Raw genomic sequence first — 22,367 nt, forward strand, 5'->3', positions numbered from 1 at the left:
ACTGACAGCTCTCATCCTTCCTGCTTTGAATACAGAGCTAAAACCCTTCTTTGCAAACTGGGAGAATGAGTTCTCAAAATTAGTTGGGGCTATAAACCCCATCTTCACCCATCATCTTCCCCAGAGCCCTACCAAGATTTCCTGCCTTCTCTTATAGCAAGACCATCAAGGAGTGGAAGATAAAACAGTATGAGATTTAAAAATTAGTACAGTGTAAATTAATTTAGTTTAACAAACTTTAAAGTTACTCAAATGCAGTCTTGTAGGTTTTGCACAGTGTCACCATGAGGAAAGTGAAGGTTTCTTCCAAAGAAGGTAATTTCATCTGCAATGAATGAAGAAAAATTGAAGGCAACCTCTGTACTTAATGAACAGGATTGCAGCCTTTAAACCAGGTAAAGATTTAGAAAAGTTCTAAGACAGAATATTACAATTCCTAGCTCATCCAAACACATGTTTTTATACCTTATAATTTATAGATTCATTTATCTAATAATACATTCTCTCAAATTTTTATTTCTGGTTTCAGATGAATTAATTACAATAGCCTGTAAATATATTTAAACATATTACAACTAAAACTGTTTAGCTATGTTTCCAACCTGAGCTCTATTTAAATTAAGTTTTTGCCTGTGTATGAATCAAAAGAGCGTGAACCCATTCCAACTACTCTTATTCGGTGATAGAGTTTGATGCAAACTGAGGTATGACTTTGTAAAGAGAAATTGAATACTACAAAGTAAATCTACAAAAAATACATTATATTACATGATTTTCAGCATTTACCAGTCTTTCTTTAATATTTTACTTTCTTCAGTTCTGCTTGTTTATGCAAGATAAAATTAATGTTTTCTTAATACCAAGGAACCTGATGTTTTCTGTCTGTTTATCATTCATCTGTTTCAGTTTCTTGATCTAGGGCTGTCATTGCATAAAAACTGCCCTTATCTGCATTCATCAAGTTTTACATCTTGCATACTCTCAAGACAGCTTGCTTTTCATTTTTGTTAGTGCTAATAAAACTAACATTCTTTGACAGTTTTATTCTGAAAACATCTTTATTTCACCCCTGAGGAATGTAAGACAATATCTAATTTGGAGATGTGGCATATCAGGAAATCTGGATTGCAGTTTAAGTTGGCATCTAGAATGATTAGACATCTGCTAAAACCCCTCTGATTTCAGCCCTAACAGAGCCATGCAGGTTTTCCTCACATTTTGAAAGTCATGGGATGCAGGGGAGAAATGTGGGGGCATAATTTCTAGAAGAATCAATCTAACATTATTTTGGCAGCACTTGAGAGGCAGCCATACGCTATCAGGACTTGATATGGCCCATGGAGAAAAGAAAAAGGTATGGGGGCTTTCTGGTGGCACCAAGCCATCAGGACAGCTGGGTCAGCAAGGCTGGGACACTCTTCCAGCTCTGATGGTGATTGCTTACAAGCAGGAAGCAATGGCTCAGCAGAGGTGATGTAAGGACTTCCCTAAAGCAGCAGGGCAGCAAGCAATGGTCATAACCTGGATTCCTCCTTTGCCCATGCCAGGCTCCTGGAATGTCAGCTTGGCTACTGCTGGTGAGGGAGTGGGACAGTTTTTGGGGAGTGAGGAAGCTGGATCACACTCATGCTTTTGTTCAATCCCCCACACAAGAAGCCTTTCTGCCCTAGACAATGGCTCCATCCTCTCCCTGTCTCTCTTCTAGTCTGTGTTTTTCTGTCTGTTTTCCTTCCTGTATTCCTGTCAAAGGGCAGGAGCAGCTAAGACTGAGCCCAGGTGTGTTCCCTGATGATTTGCAATGCAACATCTGGCTTAAACCTACTCTCCAAACAAATTTACAGTTAGCTAGAGTTTTGGCCTGTATGAACCAGAATAAAATGAAATATTCCTCCTGGCAGAACACCTAGCTCCTTTTAAGAATATACAGCAGATACAGACTTTTTTCCAGAGATCAGTTCCTAGTACCAGCTTTTATACCACACATGCCTTTCACAGACCTGGTCGAGTTTGGTCAGGCTCCAATCCTAACACTATTTAGCATTTCAATCCCTTTACTGCTCTAAGAAAATGTTTCCAGAAATGGGTTGTTTGGAGAAGAAACCTCCTCCCAGTATTGAGGGAACATACAAACATTTGCTAGAAGTGTACTTTGCATATTTTGTTCTGTCTTAGGACTGGGTAAAATACTAAGTATGTTCCCAAGACTCCTTCCAGCCTTAAAATTCTGTGATGTAAATTTATTTCCCATCTCTCACTCTCCTTTTTTTTCTTGTTTTGGTTTTTTTTTCTTCATCTCTCAATCTTTATAGATCCTAATCAATCTATTTGCCTTTGGCTTTCAATGGCCAGCAACAATTTCTAGCTTTATGTTGGCACAGTGTCTTAAATATAGACCTTTGTGAGGCATTTAGACCAAAATTTAAGGGAAAGCACTTCATCCCAACAGTATTAACATATTTTCTACAGTTAACATATAGTTAAGCTAAAGTAAGGTAGCAAATATTGTTCTTTTCCATAGACTACAGTACAATACTGTATGTAATAATATAGTATTTCAGCAAGGCTGCAGTTTTGATTCTCGTTGATGTATCACAGGCATCAGCTTGTCCACAGTTACTTGTGTGGTAATTGTGTTCCTCTTAGAACACCTCAGTAAAAGAACTCATTGTATGGTGGAAATTCTCACTTTGAAAGTGATCTTATCTAGATAGTATTCACAAGTCTGGGTCTTTTTTATTGTTTGCTGTTATTACTCTGGAAGGCAGCTTTTTCTTTTTTATCTGATTTGCTGTTGTTTACAAATTGCTTAGTGAGTGTAACCTCTGAGAAAAGAATATTAATGATGAATTGGCAGCCAAAATAGAATATTAGCAAGCATGTCTTCACAGTTTAGTAGTTTGAGCACTCAGATTAAAGTGAGGAGACTCAGGTTCCCACCCTGGTTTACAGACCAATTGTGTGCTCTAGTCAAAGACTCCTTGACATAAGTGATTGTTTAAACAGGGGTCCCATGGTATTTATCTCGCAAGTGAACAGCCAAAACATATAGCTAAAGACCAGACCTCTTTTTTTACACCTTTTTTCACAGCTACTCTGAACTCCTATGAGCAATGCCACAACAACAACAACAAAGGTACAATCTTTGGAGAAGGAAAATACATATCTTTTTTTCAGAGGGAAATGGAAAGTGATGTCAGGAGAGGCAGAACTTCACATATGTGTCGTAACCAGGGAGCTCTTGCTTAGCAAGAGGGCACCTACCTGGAAAGAAAGCAGTGTCACCTGCAATCTGGGCATCATGCTCTGAAATTGCTCACAAGATCAAACTCTTCAATCTAGACAGGTGGAGGAGCACCTTCAGTGATATCTCATATGGATTCCTTTATTTTACAATAAAATGGGAATGCCACACTGTCAGATAGAGTGCCTCAGAGAAAAGGTGCTAGCAGGTCACAGATGACAATTGGATACAAATTGTTTTATTTAATCATCTCAGGCAGCTGTCTATAGCTGTCTGTAGCATTTCTATAACACATACACCTCCATACTGTATTATCTCTCAGTCATGCACAACAGATAGCTATAATGGAGTGCAAGTCTCCTTTTCCCATTTTCAATATTTCACAACCATCGATAAAACTATGCAGGTGTTCTACAGAAATCAAGCATAAGATGAACTTCTTTTGCTCTTAATTTATAGCATATTAAACAAAATGTAAATGTTGAATTTATAACACTCTGCTTGTCACAAACTTCAGGTTTCTTTGCACCTGCCTGGGATTTAGCATTTCATTCTCCTTGTAGAATTATTTTGCCAAAACATGGCAAAAAATTATATCCACAGAAAGCTTAACTAGCCCTTGAATGACCTATTAGTGGTCACTACCCACACACAATTAGTCTGCAGAGAGTTTTTTGATTTCCAAGGGAATTACTTGCACATAAGAAAAACATTGATTCATTTCTTATGTTTGTTTAAACACTGTCAGATGTATGACATATATTGTTAGCTCATTGCTTAAAATTTCATAAGGGGTGGGGCATGCTATGAGCAGTTTTCTGCCATGTACCAATGAGGAGATTGCAGGTGTCATCATGTTCAGTTGAATTGAAATTCAGATTTTGTCCCATGTTGCAATTCCTTCCCCAGGTATCAGAACCAGGTCCATCCTGTTCTCAAAAAAACCTTGGCCTGAAATCTTTGGAAGGACTGAACTGTCAGCAGCAAAAGTCTGCCTATTGACTCTTCTTTTTCTTTTCCTTCTCATGGTGTGACTCTTGGGGTAGTCCTGTCCAGGGCCAGGAGTTGGACTTTGGTGATCCTTGTGGTCCCTTCCACCTTTGGATATTCTACCACTCTGTGAAAAATTTTCATAAACCAGAAAAAAGTTTGAAAGTTTCTGGGAAACTCAGCATGTATAAGAATTCAGTGCCACAAGAGCACTACCTTCGCAAAGGGCTATTCCTTTATTATCTTCTTCACTAATATAAAATCATCTTAATGTACAATAGGCAATTGGATACCATTTTAGCAAAATAAGATAAAATATAAGTAGACTGCAGCCTTTGCAGTCAAGCCAATTTCACTGTCTTTCTTTCCAGAGGAAATCCCTAGCTCACCTTATTTTCTCATGTCAGTTTTCCAGCCATCTGATTTTCAACTTAACTAGAGCTGTGCTGACACAAACCACTGGAAACAGTTACTCATAAATGCTGCAGTGCTACTTACATCTTATTCTGTCCCCAGTGGTTATCATGTATTATTTCCTACATTATCTGACAGTAACTGCCACAGGCTTGCTGGAAGAGTTAGTTTAAATTCATAAAGAATAAAGCTACATAAAGAACTGCGTATGTTGGGTGTTTATAGGTCTAGTCCTGATTTAATTAACCTAAAGCATGTAATTTAAATAGGAGGTGAACGCATGAATACTTCTGTGGCTGAATAACAAATCAGAAATTCATAAACTAAGGTCACAGCTTGCTTAACATTCACAAAACATGCCCACAGATTCGATTTTTTCCTCCAATCCAGGGAGCAATTCAAATAACACTAAAAATTAATCCATCACTGGGTTTTTGCTCATGCAGTAAACAGCACTCTCTTCCTGAGGAGAAACCAAACTAGGGAAGACCAGCAGTTCAAACGCAGTTTTGCTTAACCTGTGAGACAGGGAAAAAAAGGAAGAAAAGAAAAGAAAAGAAAAAAAAGAAAAGAAAAGAAAAGAAAAGAAAATGAAAGTGAAAGTCTTCAAAAAAAAAAAAAAGAAAACAGAAAAGGAGAGCTTGCTTTTCTGTTTTTGCACACTGTTTTCTTTGACAAAAATATTTTTACAACCCCAAGTCTCTCTGGCTTTTCATGCCTTTTCCCAGGAGTTCTCCTAATGCAACAGTAGATGAGGACATGCTGAGAAAATTCACTCAGCTTTGACATGGTAAAGGACAATGCTGAGCAAAGAGTAGCTGCATCTTTAGCAAACCAACACAACTACTTCCCTTACTGCAGAAATTATGAACAGGAAAAATGTATTTCCTTTGAAGAAACTATTCACACAGATAGTTTTAGATGTATGTGTAGTGTATGCTGAGGCAAACTAGATAATGGGTGTGCTTGTTTGCATGCCAGCAGTCAGGAAACTTAGATTAGTCAGAAAACAAACTAGAGATCAGCAAGTCACTGTTAAGAGTGCATATGTAGTGGATGGGAAACAGAGGTCAAAAACAGTAGACAGTCATACAAAAAGGGATATGAATCATTGTAGAAAATATCTGCATACTTTATGTATAGTGCCATATCTTTGGAAAGAATTGAACTCTATCATTAACTGCATTGCCTACTGGCAGTCAGGATGCATGGGTAGGGGAAGAGACACTGACATTTAAAAATATTACATTAAGTACAGATGGGTGTTAATGTCTTTCAGCCAAGACAGGGCTAAATGCAAAATGCCTTCACTTCAATTTTGTTGTTATTTACAGCTGACAGTGGATTTCTGATGAATGTGTAAGGATAAAGATAGGTGTAGTTGGTTCTCAGACAGTAGAACATAGCATTAACATAGCATACTTGTCTATGAAAAAACCCAAGGTTACAAATAGATGCCAGGGAAGGCTCACTGACAGTTCCTCGTGCATTACTATAGCTCATTATTATGGTATTCATAACAAAAACCTCTTCCATGTAGGGGAAGGGAAGGGAAGGGAAGGGAAGGGATAAGTAATATCTTAGCAAATGCAAGGATATCCTCAGTCTTGGGAAGACTCTAAGTGAAAACTTATGGAAACCAGAAGAAAATCTACTACATGCTGGTCCTGCTACTATTGTGTTACAGACAGCACCTGCTACTGATGACTAACAAAGTCAGGATTTAAGCCAACATCTTTGTATTCTTACTTGGTATGTGGTTCTGTGAATCATAAGTAGTATTCAGGTTTCTCCAAGTAAACACAGCCCTGCAGTGGTCTGAGCTCTGCAGAAACATGTCACTAGGTGGTATCTTAACTTCAGCATCTGTTTAACACCGAGTTCAGTGAAACCACTGCTGTGATTCACTTTAAATACACCCTAAGGACAGGAGTCTTGTACTGTCTAAGGACACCACGTGGCAGCAATGGCACAAGACTCTGAAGACTCAACAGGAGACGAGATGATATCTTAAAGGATATCTTTAATGGCAATGGATGCCTGTGTTCAAGGAACTGAACTCCACCCTGTTTGAATTTGCCACTGAGAAAGCCCATATCAAGACTGATACCTCTAATTCAAATTCACTGGCCCACATTTTGCAAAGCTTTTTTTCCTTGTTTTGTTTTCTTTTTTTTAGCTGTTAATGCACACTTAAATATTCTGCTGCTTTGGGACACAGAGAAGGTACTAATGTCTAAAAGCCAGAGGATAAGGTATGCCCTGGGACTTGCACTGGAGAAGGTCAGAACTTGAATATTTATTTCATTTTGTTGATTAATGTCATTCCAACCCTTTGAATATAATGGGAGAAACAACAGCAAGTCCAATACAATGGTGCTGAGTTAGAAGATCATTCCATGCAGAGAAGAACAGAGGGAATCTCATGGTAGGAAAGGATAGAAAGAGACGAAAAGTCTTGGTATCTGAACTGGTGATTCTGAGATTACTAAAACATTTCACAGAGCACCATGACTGTGTTGAAAACTAATTTTGATTCAACTTTTCATTTTACAATTTCCATTAGAGCAAATGAAACTAATAAAAATAAATCCTAGATTGAAAAAAATAGTATTTTTAAAGTAAAACTTTGCTCCATGTGAAATTATTTTTTTCTGGATATTCTTTCTCGGCAAATTTTAAAATGTCAGGCTACATATATAGCTGAAATTAAAGTAATTTTTTTAAATTGTAAGCTTCTCTGAGAGAAAGAATTTCTACTCTGTGCATGTCAGAGATTCTGTGTGGGCTTGAGAAATTTAGGCTGGAACAAGGAATTTTTGAAGGAGACAGAAAAAGATACATGTAAAAGTAAATTATTGAAATTTTCGCTATTAAGCAATTTTAAAGTTAATTGCTCCTTAGCTGCTGGACTTCTAAACTACATCCAAACTTTGCTTCAACATAAGGACAAGGTGTTCTAAATTAAAGTAGTGTTATGGCAAGACTGAGAAGGCACAGAAGGCAACCTGTACTCTCCATTTGTGGAGTTTTTTGAGACATAAATTAGTTATATCAGGTTGGGTCACTTATTTTTTGGTGCCCCCAAAGTTTCAATTTGGAATATAGACTTCTGACTGCATTTACAGTGTCCTTCTAGAGGGTCATGTCTGAGGAAGGAAAGGGAGTTGGTCTTTTCTTCCATCTGGAGGACCATACAAAGGAAGACACATGCTGTATACACATCTCTCCACAGGTAGTGTGTTTTTTCTTTTCCCCTCCTTTCTTTCCCCTTTCTTCTACTCTTAATGCTAGAAATAAGTCTCAAAGTTTGTGGTCTTTGTAAGAGGTGGGATTTAAGGTTGAAATAGAAATAGAGATCCATCTTTTTATTAAAGATCACATAAAGTGAACATTGATAATACCCATACCTGTACATCCTTAAACACAGTTCTGGGATTACAAATTAGCTTCTTTTGAAAAAAAGGGGAAAAGCCTTCAGGGCACAAATCTGTTTCCCAAGATGACTGGAAACATCTGGTAATCATCTCTCATTGCCTCTGACATGCAAATATTTATTAGATGGAAAAAGCAAACACTTTAAATAGAAGATATTGGGAATTTTTAAAAGCATGTTGGGATAAGATTAGCACTTCACTCCTTTAAAAATTAAAGTCTCTGCTGTTGCACAAAGCTACTCTACTCATATTTTTCTATACTACTAAAGAAAAGTTCAAATCAATAGTTAAAAATAGAAAAATATTTATGGTGAGAAGACACATCATCTACTAATACCTGACAACAGATATGGTAATTGATGCACCTTGGTTTATTTGCTAGTGTTGCTTACAGAACACCACAAAAAAGTATCCAGGAACATTTACAAGTAACAAGTAACATTTGTAACAAGTGAGGAGCACCTGGCACCTCTAAAGTGCCCTGCCAGAACAGGCAGGTGCTTTTGTGGACACTCAATGCAGTGAAGGCACGGTTTGGGATCTGATTCCTGCTGACAGGTCCACGAGCAAGGAGCTGTCTGACAAGGCACCAGACAGGGGAATGTGCCCAGCCCCAGTTCAGGATTCCTTACCTTTCTGCATGCACTGTAGTCTGAAAGCAACCAACATCAATTTATACCCAAAAAGATGTTCCTTATTGTTACAATACCATAATAGGAAACAAATAGATACAGATAAGCTGATGGGTAAACTCCATGGCTTTAGTCAACAAAAATGTCTGCTTATCCCAGGGCATAGGTCATTACATGTTCTCACGGGCAAGTTATTCCCTGGAAATTTATGAAATTGAAGACTAGACTCATTTTACTTGGACACTTAACAGAGGCACCTGTGTTAGGGATTTTTCAGGTCCAGCATAGACAAAGGAAACAGAAAGAGCCTTCCTAAGAAGAGAGAAATGCCTCTTGCACATGATTCAATGCACTTCCCACTCTACCACTACTTCTCCTCACTGTAGCTACACAGTGCATCCTGCAGAACTGGAATTCTTTCTTCAGTTCCTGGCAGAAAGGGAATTTCAATATGGATGGGCTGGAATAACAGCAGGTGCCATAAGAAAAGTGATACTGGAAGTTGCTGCACTTTTATGATACTCATGAACAAAGGAAAGTTTTCCTAGAAGGACCTGGAAGGATAGAAATAAACTTGCCAGCTTGCTGAGTTATTTATTAGAGACAGATTCTCATCTGCAAATGCATCTTCTGTATTACAGCTGAAGGACCCTATGCATTTTCTTACATTTTGTTTTGTGCTTGTACCCTAACCCCATTCAGCATTTGATGGCCCAGTGCTCTCCCAATGCACCTGCGTTTAGGGAGCCTCATCCAAAGGGCTTCCTGACTGACCAAGTGTGCTATTGGAAAGCATGAATCGTGGGGTGCTCTGAAACGAGTTTCACAACACCTGAATATGAAAAACATTTATTTGTTCAAATAGGGCAGTCTGACTTCAGCCTTTCTGCTGTGCAAATGATTCATTCCAGGACTAATGAAATGTCAAGGTTTTGGCAACCCATACTCCCACAGTCTGCCATATCCAGGCACAAACTTACAAGGACAATCTGAACTCTGAATTCATGTTCTAATTACTCTGCATACTCGACACTCAACGTTAGAAGTTGTGAGAGGACTGCAAAGGTAATCATTGTCTGGCAGGTGAAACACTCACAATAGCATTGTGGATCCTGGTTCCTGCCTCCTAGACTTCCTTTCCTTTGTGCTTATTTTCACAATGACTTCATAGGTCCTTACAACATGTGGAACTGAGAATTGTCAAGATTTTTATATAAATGAAGTCTTGAACAACGATTTGTCACTCTCCCTTCAATTGTAAGTGATTTCAGTGAGCTGCAAAATCTCACACCCCCTAATGCTATATTTGGCCAGTACTGCTGCACAAGTTCAAGTGGTCTTCTAACGAAGAAGAGAACACTTCTACCCAGGAGTAACTTGATGAAAGATAGATACACTGCAAAAATCATGCATTTAATGGATAATAATCATTTTGTATGCTTGCACTGTATATGTCATCTGAGGATTGCAGAACACTTCTCAAATGTTAATTGAACTTTGTAATACCCTTCTGAGACACATAAAAGATGTAATGAAGGCTTCAGCTCCTCAGTACACTGTACTAGCTTCCAAGAGAGAATCAAGAAATTATCTGACAGTATATAAACACTTCAGCAGGAAGTGAGAAATGTCAGCATATTGCTTTGAAATAAAGCAAAGGGAATTCAGTAGCAGTTTATTCCAGAAGACTAAAACTTCCTTTTGCTTCAGATTCACTGAAACATTAATGAAAATACAAGTCAGAAATTTACTATTCTATCTTATTAGCACAGCTGACTATTTAGTAATACTAGTGCCCCAAGCTCTTTTTAAAGTACTGCTGCAGTAAATTCTGCCAAAAAGCAATATCCATTGCTTCTCTTCTCCACTTCCTGCATCATTTGCCATCCCTGTATGGCAGCTAAACTGTGGCTGTTGTACAGCCTCCTACTATGGGCCATGATATGGATGCAACATGAAGTGGTGTGGCCCCAGGCAAGCCAATTCTGTGAGGCCAAGGCTCTGGAAACACAGAATCATAGAATTGTTAGAATTGGAAGGCACCTTAAAGATCATCTAGGTCCAGCCCCCTCACCATGGGCAGGGATGCCTTTCACTAGACCAGTTTACTCAACGTTCCCTTCAGCCCAGCCTTAAAAACTTGCAGGGATGAGGCATCCACAACGTCTCAGGACAACCTGTTCCAGTGCCTTTACCTTATGGTAAAGAATTTCTTCCTACTATTTAGCCTAAACCAATTCTCCTTCAGCTACAGGCCATTGCCCCTTGTCCTATCACAACATGACCTTGTGCAAGGTCCTTTCCATCTCTCTTATAGGTCCCTTTAGGTACTGGAATGTTGTTATAAGGTCTCACCAGAGCCTTTTTTTCTCTAAGATGAACAACCTCTTGACCTTTCTTTATAGGAGAGCTACTCCAGCCCTCTGATCATCTTCATGGTCCTCCTCCAAACTCATTCCAACACGTCAAGGGCTTTCTTGTGTTGGGCGCCCCAGAGCTGGATGCAGCACTCCAGGTGGGCACTCTCTCCCAAGGACAGAATAGAGGAGGAGAATCACCTCCCTCACCCTGCTGGCCACTCTGCTTTAGAAGCAGTGCAGGACATGGTTGTCTTTCTGGGCTGCAAGTGCATGTTGAGTTTTTTGTTCACAAACCTCCCCAAGTCCTTGTGCCCAGTCTTGATCCTTTCTACACCCAGTCTGTACTTTTCTTGGGATTGCCCTGACCCAGGTGCAGGACCTCACACTTCACCACCTTGTTGAACTTCATGAAGATTGCACAGACCCACCTCTCAAACCTGTCAAGGTCCCTCCAGATGCCATCCCTTGCCTCCAGCATAATGACCACACCATGTAGCTCCATGTCATTGGCAAACCTGCCATGAGTGCATTCGATCTCACTGTCCATGTTACTGACAAAGATGTTAAAAAGTGCTGGTTCCAATACCAGCCCCTGAGGAATGCCGTGTGTCACTGCTTTCCACTTGAACATTGAGACTTGGACTGCCACTCGCTGGCTGTGACTATCCAGCCAATTTCTTACCCACCAAATAGCTCATCTATCAAATCCATGTCTCTCCAGTTTAGAGACAAGGACGTTAAGCATCAAATGCTTTGCACAAGTCCAGGTAGATGAGCTCAGTTAGACCTTTCTCATCTACCCCTGCTGTAACTCCACAGTAGAAGGCCACCAAATTTGGCAGGCATGATTCACCTTTAGAGAAGCCATGTTGGCTGTCACAAAATACCTCCTTATTTTTCATGTGACCTCCTCTGCCATGACTCTTTTCCCTGGCCCTCTACTGCTCTACACATTAGTTACAGCAAAAGGAAGATCTTCCTACCTCCTAGAACTTGCATTCTAAGTAAAACAAGAAAGCAGACAGAATCTGTTCTCCTGGGTAGCAATAACCAAGTCTTTCCTCAAGTTCCTGTTGCCCTGTGAAGCTCCACTGATTTCATCAGAATTATACCTTACTTACTCTAGTAATATCAGACCAATTAGTCCCATCATTTTCTTTATGGCTAAATGATTTATGGTACAAAAAATAACAGCATCCAGAAAGGAGTTTCGAATATGATGCTAAGGGTAGCGTATCCAAACCAGAAAAGAATAAGACTACCATGGATACTACTACTCTATCATTTCAAGCACTTCAAATGCATAAAACATTGAAAGATAATTAACCAACTACAATATCCATGTTTACAGTCATCCATCACACAACTTTCCACTGCATGCCCCATATGTGCTCCCATTTACCTCAGGCAAAAAATGCACATACTTCTTCACTCTGTTTTTTCTTGCAGGCAAAGACAACAAAGTCACACATCCGAGGTTACAAGAGATCTTAACCTAATAGACAACAGTTGTTTCATAGAAGGGACAAATCAAAGAGAGAAAAGATATTCTGAACTAGTTTGAAACCATAGAAATTCCAATAAACAATAATTTCCACAATCTAATGGGGTGGGGGTGCAAGGACTATTTTTTCCCATCACTTCTAATGTCATTGTACCCCAACAGGGCACCTTTCTATTGCCAGTGGCTGTAAGCATTCAGAATCTTAGTGGCAAATTAAAGGTCATTTTCCTATATGCCATATCCTACTGCAAATTAGTTTTTGCAATCACTAATTGATGAGAAACTGGAAGTGCTTATTATACAGATAAGTGTGAAATCTTCAAGTTGATTTCTTTCTCCTATTGTGGTTGTTTGGAAATGAATCATCTCCTGTGCTCTCTTTTTAGTAACTGCAGACTACTTGCAACTAAAAAGAAAATAGAAAAGGAAGCAAAAGAGAACATAAATCAGAAAAATCAGAAATAAAAGTTTACTTCAAATTTTAGATTTTATGTTACTTAAAAATACATAGATAAATACGGGACACACTTGTGACCTTTCATCCTGTCGTAAGTAGTACTATTATCCCTCCTATGCAAATGTGAAAACTATGACTCAGACATCTAATTTGTGTAGCTTGCTAATTCTGTTATGCATTTGATAAGAGGCTTAATAACTCACTGAGCAGAGTCTCTGCATGCTTGCACATATTCACGATACAAATACTGCATTCAGAATGCAATAACACATCACCATGTTCCAGTGAAATCCTATGCCATGTGACACCAAGATTATTACCTGTTCATATGTTGTCTCTTGTACTTGCTGCAAAGAAATAAGCCGGGCAGATATACTTCTCCAAGAAAAATTAACCAGGAAAACTCGTTGCCCTCCTTCAATGTCCCCCCTCACCAGGTCCATTGTTCAAAATGGATTAGTGTGGGAACAAGGCTACAATAGTTCATGAGCCTTTTCTTGGCTCATGAACTGGCAAGCCACATTGAAAAAAGCATTATACCAAAAGAGTTCTGCTTTCTGAGTGTCATGGTTTAACCCCAGCTGGCAACTAATTACCACAGAGCCACTCACTCACTCCCTACCCCTGCTGGAATGGACAGACAGCTGGAAAAAAGTATAAGTTTTTGGGTCAAGATAAGAACAGTTTAATAACTGAAATAAACTGAAAAATAGCAATAATAATAATAATAATAATAGCAAAGGAGAAAGAGAGAGAGGAACACAACACAGGAAAATTAAGTGATGAACAATACAAGTTCACCACTCACTCATCAATGCTCAGCCCATCTCCAAGCAGTAATTATCCCCTCCCAGTTCATATACAGGAAATTATGTTCTATGTCCATTTAGACCATTTGGACTGTGCTCCCTCCCTGCTTCTTGTGCACCCCCTCAGTGTCAGAGCATGAGACGCTGAGAAGTCTCTGATTTAGGGTAAGCACTACCTAGCAACAAACAAACAAAATGTCAGTGTATTGTCAACAGTATCCTTGTACTAAATCCGAAACACAAGACTGTGCCAGCTACTAAGAAGAAAATTAATTCTATCCCAGCTAAAACCAGGACACTTAGGAAAAAATAAGTGGAGAAGTGTGTCTTTCTTTTGTGTTTTATATAGATGCAATACTTTTAAGATGCAAACTCAAACATTTGTCAAATGTATGACAAGGACAAATGCAAGTAAACAACCTGAGAAGAAGTAGTGCCATGCTTTCTGTCATAAATCTAAACTGAGATTACAGCAGCACTCTGCTTAAGACACTCTATTTAGACAGTGTCATTATCTCACAACAGTGATCTAGAGAGCACTGTGTGGGTTGAGTTCAAACCCCAAGGTTTCTTTAAAGCAGGCATTTGCAAGTGTTAAAGTGAATTTGAGCACAAAAACCAGAATTTATCCTTTGGACATAAGCTCCTCCAGTACCTGAGGAAGGTGCCTCCGTCAATTTGAAATCACAGACACAAGTTCTTCCACTGCTGGGTGTCCATCTCCATGTCACTTCATCAATCACTGCTGCTGCTCCTATGCCTTCTCTCTCATATGTCCTAATATGCACCCCAAGAACAAGACACCCTGCAAACAAGATGAAACACCTGAGCTCTCATCTCTCCTGAGATCAAAAGGACCTAAGCACAATTTTTAGCAGAGTGCTTAAACAACAGATAATAGTTCTGGGGAGACTGGGTGAAAAAAGGACGTGAAAGATCTCTCTTTTTGGAAGCTGCTCCATTTAGTTGTGCATAATTAACCATTTACTTGGCCAGAGCAAAGGGACAGTGAAAATTCCCAGTTCAGCAATTAAGAAGCTGTGCTTCCTGAGGTGAACTTTAACACCAATGCGTATTCCAGAGAACACTGTAAATACATCTAGTGACACATGGCAGCCAAATAAAAGCATGGAACTTTACATTTTGGAAAGAAGTGATTCTGTGACCAAATATCTAAACCTTTTCGTCAAACTGGCCTTTTGTGGGTAAACTGATAACTTGAACTTGAAGAACTCATGTTACGTCTCAAGGTGATTTTTCCTACTATTCAATAACACAAAATGAGGTTCAGCCTCCATCTCTACTTGCAGGGATTTTTCTATGACTGCACCTGGTGCTATGAGAAGCCAGATTAACATCAGACTCTTTATGGAATACAAGTTTTCCAGTGTGCCTTTTCCTTTCCTGTTGTTTGTCTTTGCTTAGCCTCTAGCCCTACTTATGTCTTACATCTGTTATGTGCAAGGTTTAAAGTGTAGTGCTGTCTTACAAAAACAGTCAGCCTTCCATTCTCAAAGAAGCAAGGCATGCTGCACACAGCAAGAATGCGCACAAAGACTTCAAGAGCATTTTGAGTATCAATTGTCACAGCAGACAAATCAAGCAAGAAGCAACAATTATGTGCTGGAAGACAGAGGACCTTATTTTACACTAATTGATACTTACTGGGAAGACAAAAGAGAGATTAATTCACTTCGCAGTATCACGTTCTGTGGAAAGGTTTGAAAAACCAAAGCCCATGGCACACCTGTAGGTAATTGCTCTCAGTTGGGTGTGTTCCCGGTGCCTTTGCAAACATTGTTTGTGGGGACACTGCTTCCACGATTTATATGAGCCTCTAAAATTATCTCCCTACAAATTACTGCAGATATGGTGGTAAAGTGGGCTTCCTCTGCATGTGGAAGAACAGAGAGATAAAGGCTGGGAGGAGGTGTGCTGAATTTTTATCTTGGCTCATTTCAGTGGTGCCTCAGCTCTGACTTATGCTTTCATGAGGGGGAAAACAGGATATTTGAAGGGCACGTCATTTTTAACATTTGTATGCAAGAATAATTAGAAGTAAAACCATCCATTTGTTCAAAAATGCCCATTATTTCACATTAAGAGTATTCATATGGGAACATGAATTATGGCAATTATATCAGCAGGGTTACACTGGACAGCTTTCCCTATGATAGATCAAATGTATGTTTTATCACTTCTTCTTAGGGCTGCAAAGGAAATAATAAACAAGTAAGGATTTAAAAAGGAACAGGACATGAATTTGAAGGACAGAATAAATAATGCAGTCCCAAAAACAAATCCATGTAGGATGCCCACAAAAAAGTTTTGGAAATGGAAGCAGGTATAGGCAATGAAATGTTTAATTTGATAAATATGTCAGGAAACAAAATCCTGCAGTTGGGTTTATGGACAGAATCATAAGCTCACACTTCACACAGGAGGAAATTGAGACTATTTCCTCATTTGAAAATAAGTAGAGCTTGTCAGATTTTAAATTCTGTAACTTTTAATCATTTCTAAAATTAACCAAAACGCACATTGGAAAATTCTCAAAATCAAAATCCCTCTCCTTTTAGTTTTGAAAATAATTTATTTCTCAAAATAAAATCACATGGATAAATCAAAAAGCCAGATATCCCACTGTCCATTCTGTAGAGATTTTGCTAGTGTCCTCCCCTTCCAAGAATCAAAGTCAGCTCTTTATTCTGCCACACTGTATTATTTAATTTCATTAATCACATAATGGGTGGCAATTACTTAGTGTCACATAATGCTCTACTTTTAGTGCTACCAAAGTGGCATTACATTGTAGTTTAGAAGTTATATTTGTCAGAGGGCAATTTATGATGGCTCAGAGTTTTCCATTTATTTCTGAATGCCTTGTGGAACCTGTGAGGCCAATAACAAATATTTTATTAGTGCATTCTGAGGATTTCCTAGAAGTATATAACTGTATTTAAATTATCTATTTGAATCTCCTCTCTTCAGCAAAAGCCGATTTTATGGCCACATAAATATTTTTCCCTACATTACCATCCGTGAATGGGCAGAGTAGTCAGTCTCTGTGGACAGCATTTCTCCAACAGGTGCATCCTTTGTGTATGCCTAATGCTGCCTTTGGCATATTAGAAAAATCAGTATTTAGCAGTGAGATTGCCAGAGATCACTCTTAAGTTATGTGATCTGTATCTGCACACATGCAGGGAGAGACAGAGACACCAGCAGGTGGGGGAACCTAAATAATTCTCTGCCGTGGCTACTCCAGGAGGCACCAGAGGAACCACCATCCCAAAAAAGACCCATTTCTTCACACAGGAAGGAGCCCCAGGACACAAGGGCAGGTGGGGGAACACTGCTAATGTCATCAGGGAAATGAGATCTCTCCCTAGACTGTCCCCAGGCTGTCACAGGGGAGCCTCAGCCCCATGGGCCGAGCCCACTATAACAACACCACAGGGGAGCAGCTGCCTGGAGCATCTCCCACTCTGTAGGGTGTCACTGCTGGGGATATGGGATGCAGGACAAGAGTAACTTGGGATTGCACAAAAATGTGTCACGAGGTACTTAAGGGAGGAGGAGACACAGGCAGGAAAAGGGAGGGATACAGGCCAGCTACTGGGTACACTAAGTCTGAGGATGGCTCCTAGGGGGCCTTAGTGTGCCCCCCCATTGTGTGTGTTGGGTGTCCGAACATGTGTCCATATCCACAGCCTGAGTGGTGCTGCAGCCTCAGCGCTCCTATGTCCATGTGCAAACAGCTGGGATGCAGGGAGCAGCTACAGGGCAGACTGAGTGCCTGATCCAGGTGCTCACTGAGGATAGCCATATGGTGTATGGATATCCTCATATATGTATATGAGGATATATCTATATATTTACGGTGTATATGCACACACATATATTCCCACTAACAGATTTTCACCCTGGACAGCCAGAGGGGAGGAGGGTGAGGCTGTTGGTGCAGTTTGTGTTTCTGTTAGTGCTGTTTGTGTCTGTGCTGGTCTGTGGGGGCAGCTGTGTGTATATGTTTATGTGTGTGTTCTATAAAGGTGTTTGCAGGCATGAGGTATTGGGAATACAAGTCCAGTCTGGCTATTAGTTGGACCTAAGGGCGCAGAGCTGCAGCAATCTCCCCTCTGTTGAGCTACTGGATTTGGAAAGACTAACCAATGACCAAGAATTGAACTTGCAGAGTCAAAATACCTAAGAGCTAGAAAATGTAAGATTGTATGGACTGAACTATTGTATTAAATTATATCCCACACTAACTTCCTCTAGAGCTTCATGTCATTAACTACAGTGGTAGTTTTTTGGAACATCTTTCACTCTTCTCATTCAATACGTAGCTCCAACTCAGGAAAAGGAAAACTATTAGTTTGTCAAGGATAGTTGAGAACATAGCTAACTATCAAGGACAGCTAATACAGTCCTTAACAAACTGTCATGAATCTGCTTTGTAGCCTTGCCAGAAAAGGAAATTGAAGACTATATCACAGAATCACAGATTGGTCAAGGTTGGAAGAGACCTTAAAGATCATCTAGTCCAACCATCAATGTGGTCCAACTGACACCCTTCAGACTTGCTATGCAAACACAAAAACTATCACTTATAGCTACATTTATTAAATTTTGAAGAGACATTTTATTTTCTACAAGGGCAGAAGAACCCAGAGATGATGAAAATTAAACTACTTATTTTCAACTAATGGATATAGAATTTGCAACTCTGCAGATTGCCCTTATCTGCAGAGTCACTGTCACAATCTAGAAAGGAGACACAGGTGATCTGTGAATACAGAAATAATGCAAATGACTGAGACTGCTTCTTTTCTATGAAGAAGGAAAAATCTGAACTACTACCAACAAGAAGGAATTACTGGTCTTCATATTCACAAACACCCTTTCACCAGAATCTTGGCTACACAGTCCTATATTATCTGAAATTATTTGAAGAAAGGGTCTCACACATTATTACACCCAAAATGCTCTTTACTATCTAAAAGCATTATTCTAAACATTTATTTCACATTGCCTATGCCCTTGTGAAATAACACTTCTAATAACTTTGCAAAGAGGTGCATTTAACTATCACTCCCCTACCCTGAAATTTTGCTCAATGAGGCCTGTCCTAAACAGGCTCAACTCCCAAGGCTTTTTGCCAGCCCTCTCTGCATCCTAAGTTTTCATCTGTGCCTGCCAAAAGGTTGATTTATTTGGGCATAATAATTTTTTTTGTGTGCGTAATCACTTTTCTGTAAGCAGTCATAAAGACTTGTATATAGCACTCAATTTACCTTGGCATCTGTTTTTAAGGGGTTTTTTAAAGACATTTTAATGTAATTTTTATGTCATTTTTAATGCGCAAAAGAGCCTTCTGATAGTTAGGATGATACAAATCTGGCTATGACACAAAATATGGAGTGGATCTCCTGGCAGCCTTGATTTTTGCTCCCTATCTTCCCCATCCCTTCCACAGCCAGGAACAGTTGTGTTCAAAGGGCTAAATACCAGTTGTGTACTTGTGGCTTACCTTAAACTCTTCTGATGGCTTTGGTGCAACAAAGGGCAAGCACAGAGAGAGGCTCCCACACTCTGTGCACATACCCAGAGATGAAAGTCTCTGAGAAAAGGCCAGTTTTAAAGCCTTGTTCCTCCTGCTCTGTGTATGACTATACTGCTACACTTCAGCAGGGGATAAAGAGGCAGTGTCTCTGACCGTGTAAAATCTCTGAGTTCTTGCTTTCATTTCCCCTTGTCCACAGCTTTTTCCAGAGACAAAAATAACTCTTATTCTAAAGCTCATCTTACATGCAACGCTAAATGGGCTCTCTCCTATGCAATGAACAATGCTGAAAATACTCTCTCTGGCCATGAGAGTATCTACTGAAAATGCCCATTAATAGCTTACTTGTTCTTCTCCTTCCATTTCACTTTAGAATGAAAAAAGGAATACAAATTCTCCATATCTGTATCCCTCTCAAAGTCCAGTTACGCCCCTTTCCTATTCCCTTATCTTCCTCCCCACAAATTATCAGATAGAAAGAGTGTGTGGTGAATTCTGCTACTCTTACCTGCCCTGAGCAGCACTGGTTCCCACTGCTTGTGGCACAAGAACATAGGTAACCTTTATACTAAGATGCCCGGGACTCTGCATCTTTCTCTTAGGTTGCAACTTGTTTCCTCTCCATTTTTGTCATTACCACTCCTGAAATAGCGGGAGGTGCTCTGCACAGGGTGAGCAGAATGAGTGCGCATCCATGATGAGGCAGCGGGAGCAATCACTGCTACTCTGTCACCTTCCTGTTCACCAGGAGTTGTTTGGTTTTTTTTTTTTCTCCCTTACCAGGGATCACTTCTGATTTCATTAGTGAGACAGTAAATGAGCTAAGTCCTAATAATCAGCCATCAGTCCTGCACCTCTGTACTCATTTGGAACAACTGATCAGGGAAAGGTGCCAGTGAAAACAAGCAGTGTGCGAATTAAGCACCCAGTAACAATGAGTGTAGGGCTCGAGAACGATTTTGATGTTCTTATCTGTGTTATCACATCTGATAACAATCACACCAACATCTAGGGGACAACATCCTTGCTCCTCTGAAAATCCTGAGGACCCATGAAATCCGAGTAATCTCTAAAGGATAATTCTGTTCATAACCACCCCTCCCAAAATGTTGCCGTAAAGTTTGTTACATTTTATTACAATGTTCTATTATCTCTATAATCACTGAGGGCATCGTTTTGCCAAGATCCTTGCCTCACTACAATAATCAGCGGTGCATTGATCTCCTCGCTGCACCGGCCTTTATCTCGCCAAGTCAGTCTCCCTCGGCTCTCTCTTTCCGATGTTTGCCACCGATGCCTGCGGCGCTGGGGCAAGGAACATTTTAAGCCCTTTGCCTTCAAGTGCCACCCGCAGGGGAGGCGAACACTGCAGGCGCGCCGCCCGCTGCCCCCCGCAGGTGCGCCCCGCTCGCCGCTGGGGGCGGCCGCCACCGCATCCCGCCGGCCTGGGAGGAGCGGCAGCGGGCGCGGGGAGGCGCCGGGCGTCCTCGGGCGCGGGGAGCGGGGGCCGCGCTGACGCCGCTGCGCGCCATGGCTGTCGCCTACCTGCTGGGCAACGGGTCCGCGCCGCTGCTCGCCGGCGCCCTGGAGGTCCCGTTCGCCGCCAACGCCTCCGCCTGCCGCCCGCCCGGGCCGCCCTGCCCGGCCTGGGGCAACGCCTCGGCGGCGCTGGGCTGGAACCGCTCCGAGCCCTGCGGCGGCGGCAATGGCAGCGCGGGCGGCGGCGGGCCCTGCGCGCCCGCGGGCGGCGGCCCCTCCGTGGTCACCGCCATCGCCATCATGGCCCTCTACTCCGTGGTCTGCGTCGTGGGGCTCTTCGGCAACTTCTTGGTCATGTATGTCATCGTCAGGTGAGTGCCGCCCTGCCCCGCCCCGCAGCCCACGGCCTCTGCCGTCGGGGCGGAACCCCGCCGCCCGGAGCCGGGATGCGGGACAGTGTCCGGACGGGGATGCTGCGCTCCCCTCCGCCGGGCAGCGCGCGGAGGGACGCACTGAGGGGTGCGGACGGGCGGCGGTCTCCGCGGGAAAGGGAAGGAGGCTTTTGATAAAAAGTCGGAGCGGGTGACGGTGGAAGAGAAGCTTGCGGTGGAGCAGTGAGGGGCGGCCGGTCCGTCAGAAACCGCTGCCAGTCCGAGCATGTTCTAAGGACCCTCCGAGCTGCCCACCTCTGCGGGCGGCTCTGGCAAACGGGGCCTGAATCCCGGACTTTTCCCCTAAGGAGCGAGGATTTAAAGGGACTGTAGCCGCTGCCTGTGAGCGTGTACCGGTGCGGGGTGGTGCGCGGATACGGGGTGGTACACGGATAGCCGGTACGCATCCACCTGTCCCAAAATGCACGAACAAAATGTAAATGGCACCGCGGTTAAACGCTTCTCTGTGGCCGTGTTTGGAGGTCCTCTGCCTCATGTCTAGGTCTATATGTGTATATTGAAATTAATTTATATATCTGTATAGACATACATGCGCATACACGTGTATAAATAGGTATGCCGTGATCGCGACCGCTTTCTGGAATCCCGGCGTTCCGACCCTGCTCCGGTACTTCGCAACTTTCTCGCCCGCAAGAGAAAAAGCCCCCAGTGGGGTGTTGCAGATCAGATCACGCGCGATAAAGCCATTGCCCGTAAATGAGCCGAAAACGAGCGAGGGGGAGATGAGAGAGGCTCCCTTGCCGGCCTGGCAGCGGAGCTGGGCAGGTGGCTTCCGTGGGGGAACACTGCCACCTCCCGGGAGCGACGGGCCGGCAGCGGGACGGCGGGGCGCGACAGGACGGGGCCGACAGAGCTCATCTCCCTTCCTGGCTGCTCGTCCATCGAGCCCTGGAGAGCCCAGCGGGCGCTTTTAAGGGGGGAGATAGGGGTGGCCCAGGGGCGCGCTCCGTTCCTATCAAGGCAGCCCCAGCACTTCCATTTCCACCCCCCCCCCCCCCCCCCCATTTCCCCCCCCCCCGCCCCCCC

The 22,367-nt window shown here is 41.8% G+C and overlaps 1 protein-coding gene across 2 annotated transcripts in view; it reads left to right on the forward strand.

The window, feature by feature from the left end:
* The first annotated feature begins 20,870 nt into the window (after positions 1-20,870).
* The window catches only part of OPRM1 (opioid receptor mu 1), a 22,156-nt gene continuing 20,659 nt past the window's right edge, over positions 20,871-22,367 (forward strand). For both annotated transcript variants that reach the window (XM_041423743.1, XM_041423742.1), the window contains exon 1: positions 20,871-21,260. In XM_041423743.1, the coding sequence (XP_041279677.1) occupies positions 20,941-21,260 (320 nt within the window). In that variant the 5' untranslated portion in view covers positions 20,871-20,940. The remainder of the gene's footprint in view (positions 21,261-22,367) is intronic.

Source organism: Onychostruthus taczanowskii, unplaced genomic scaffold, assembly GCF_017590055.1.
Source record: "Onychostruthus taczanowskii isolate IOZ18803 unplaced genomic scaffold, ASM1759005v1 scaffold8, whole genome shotgun sequence".
In the NCBI taxonomy this organism is placed as follows: Eukaryota; Metazoa; Chordata; class Aves; order Passeriformes; family Passeridae; genus Onychostruthus; species Onychostruthus taczanowskii.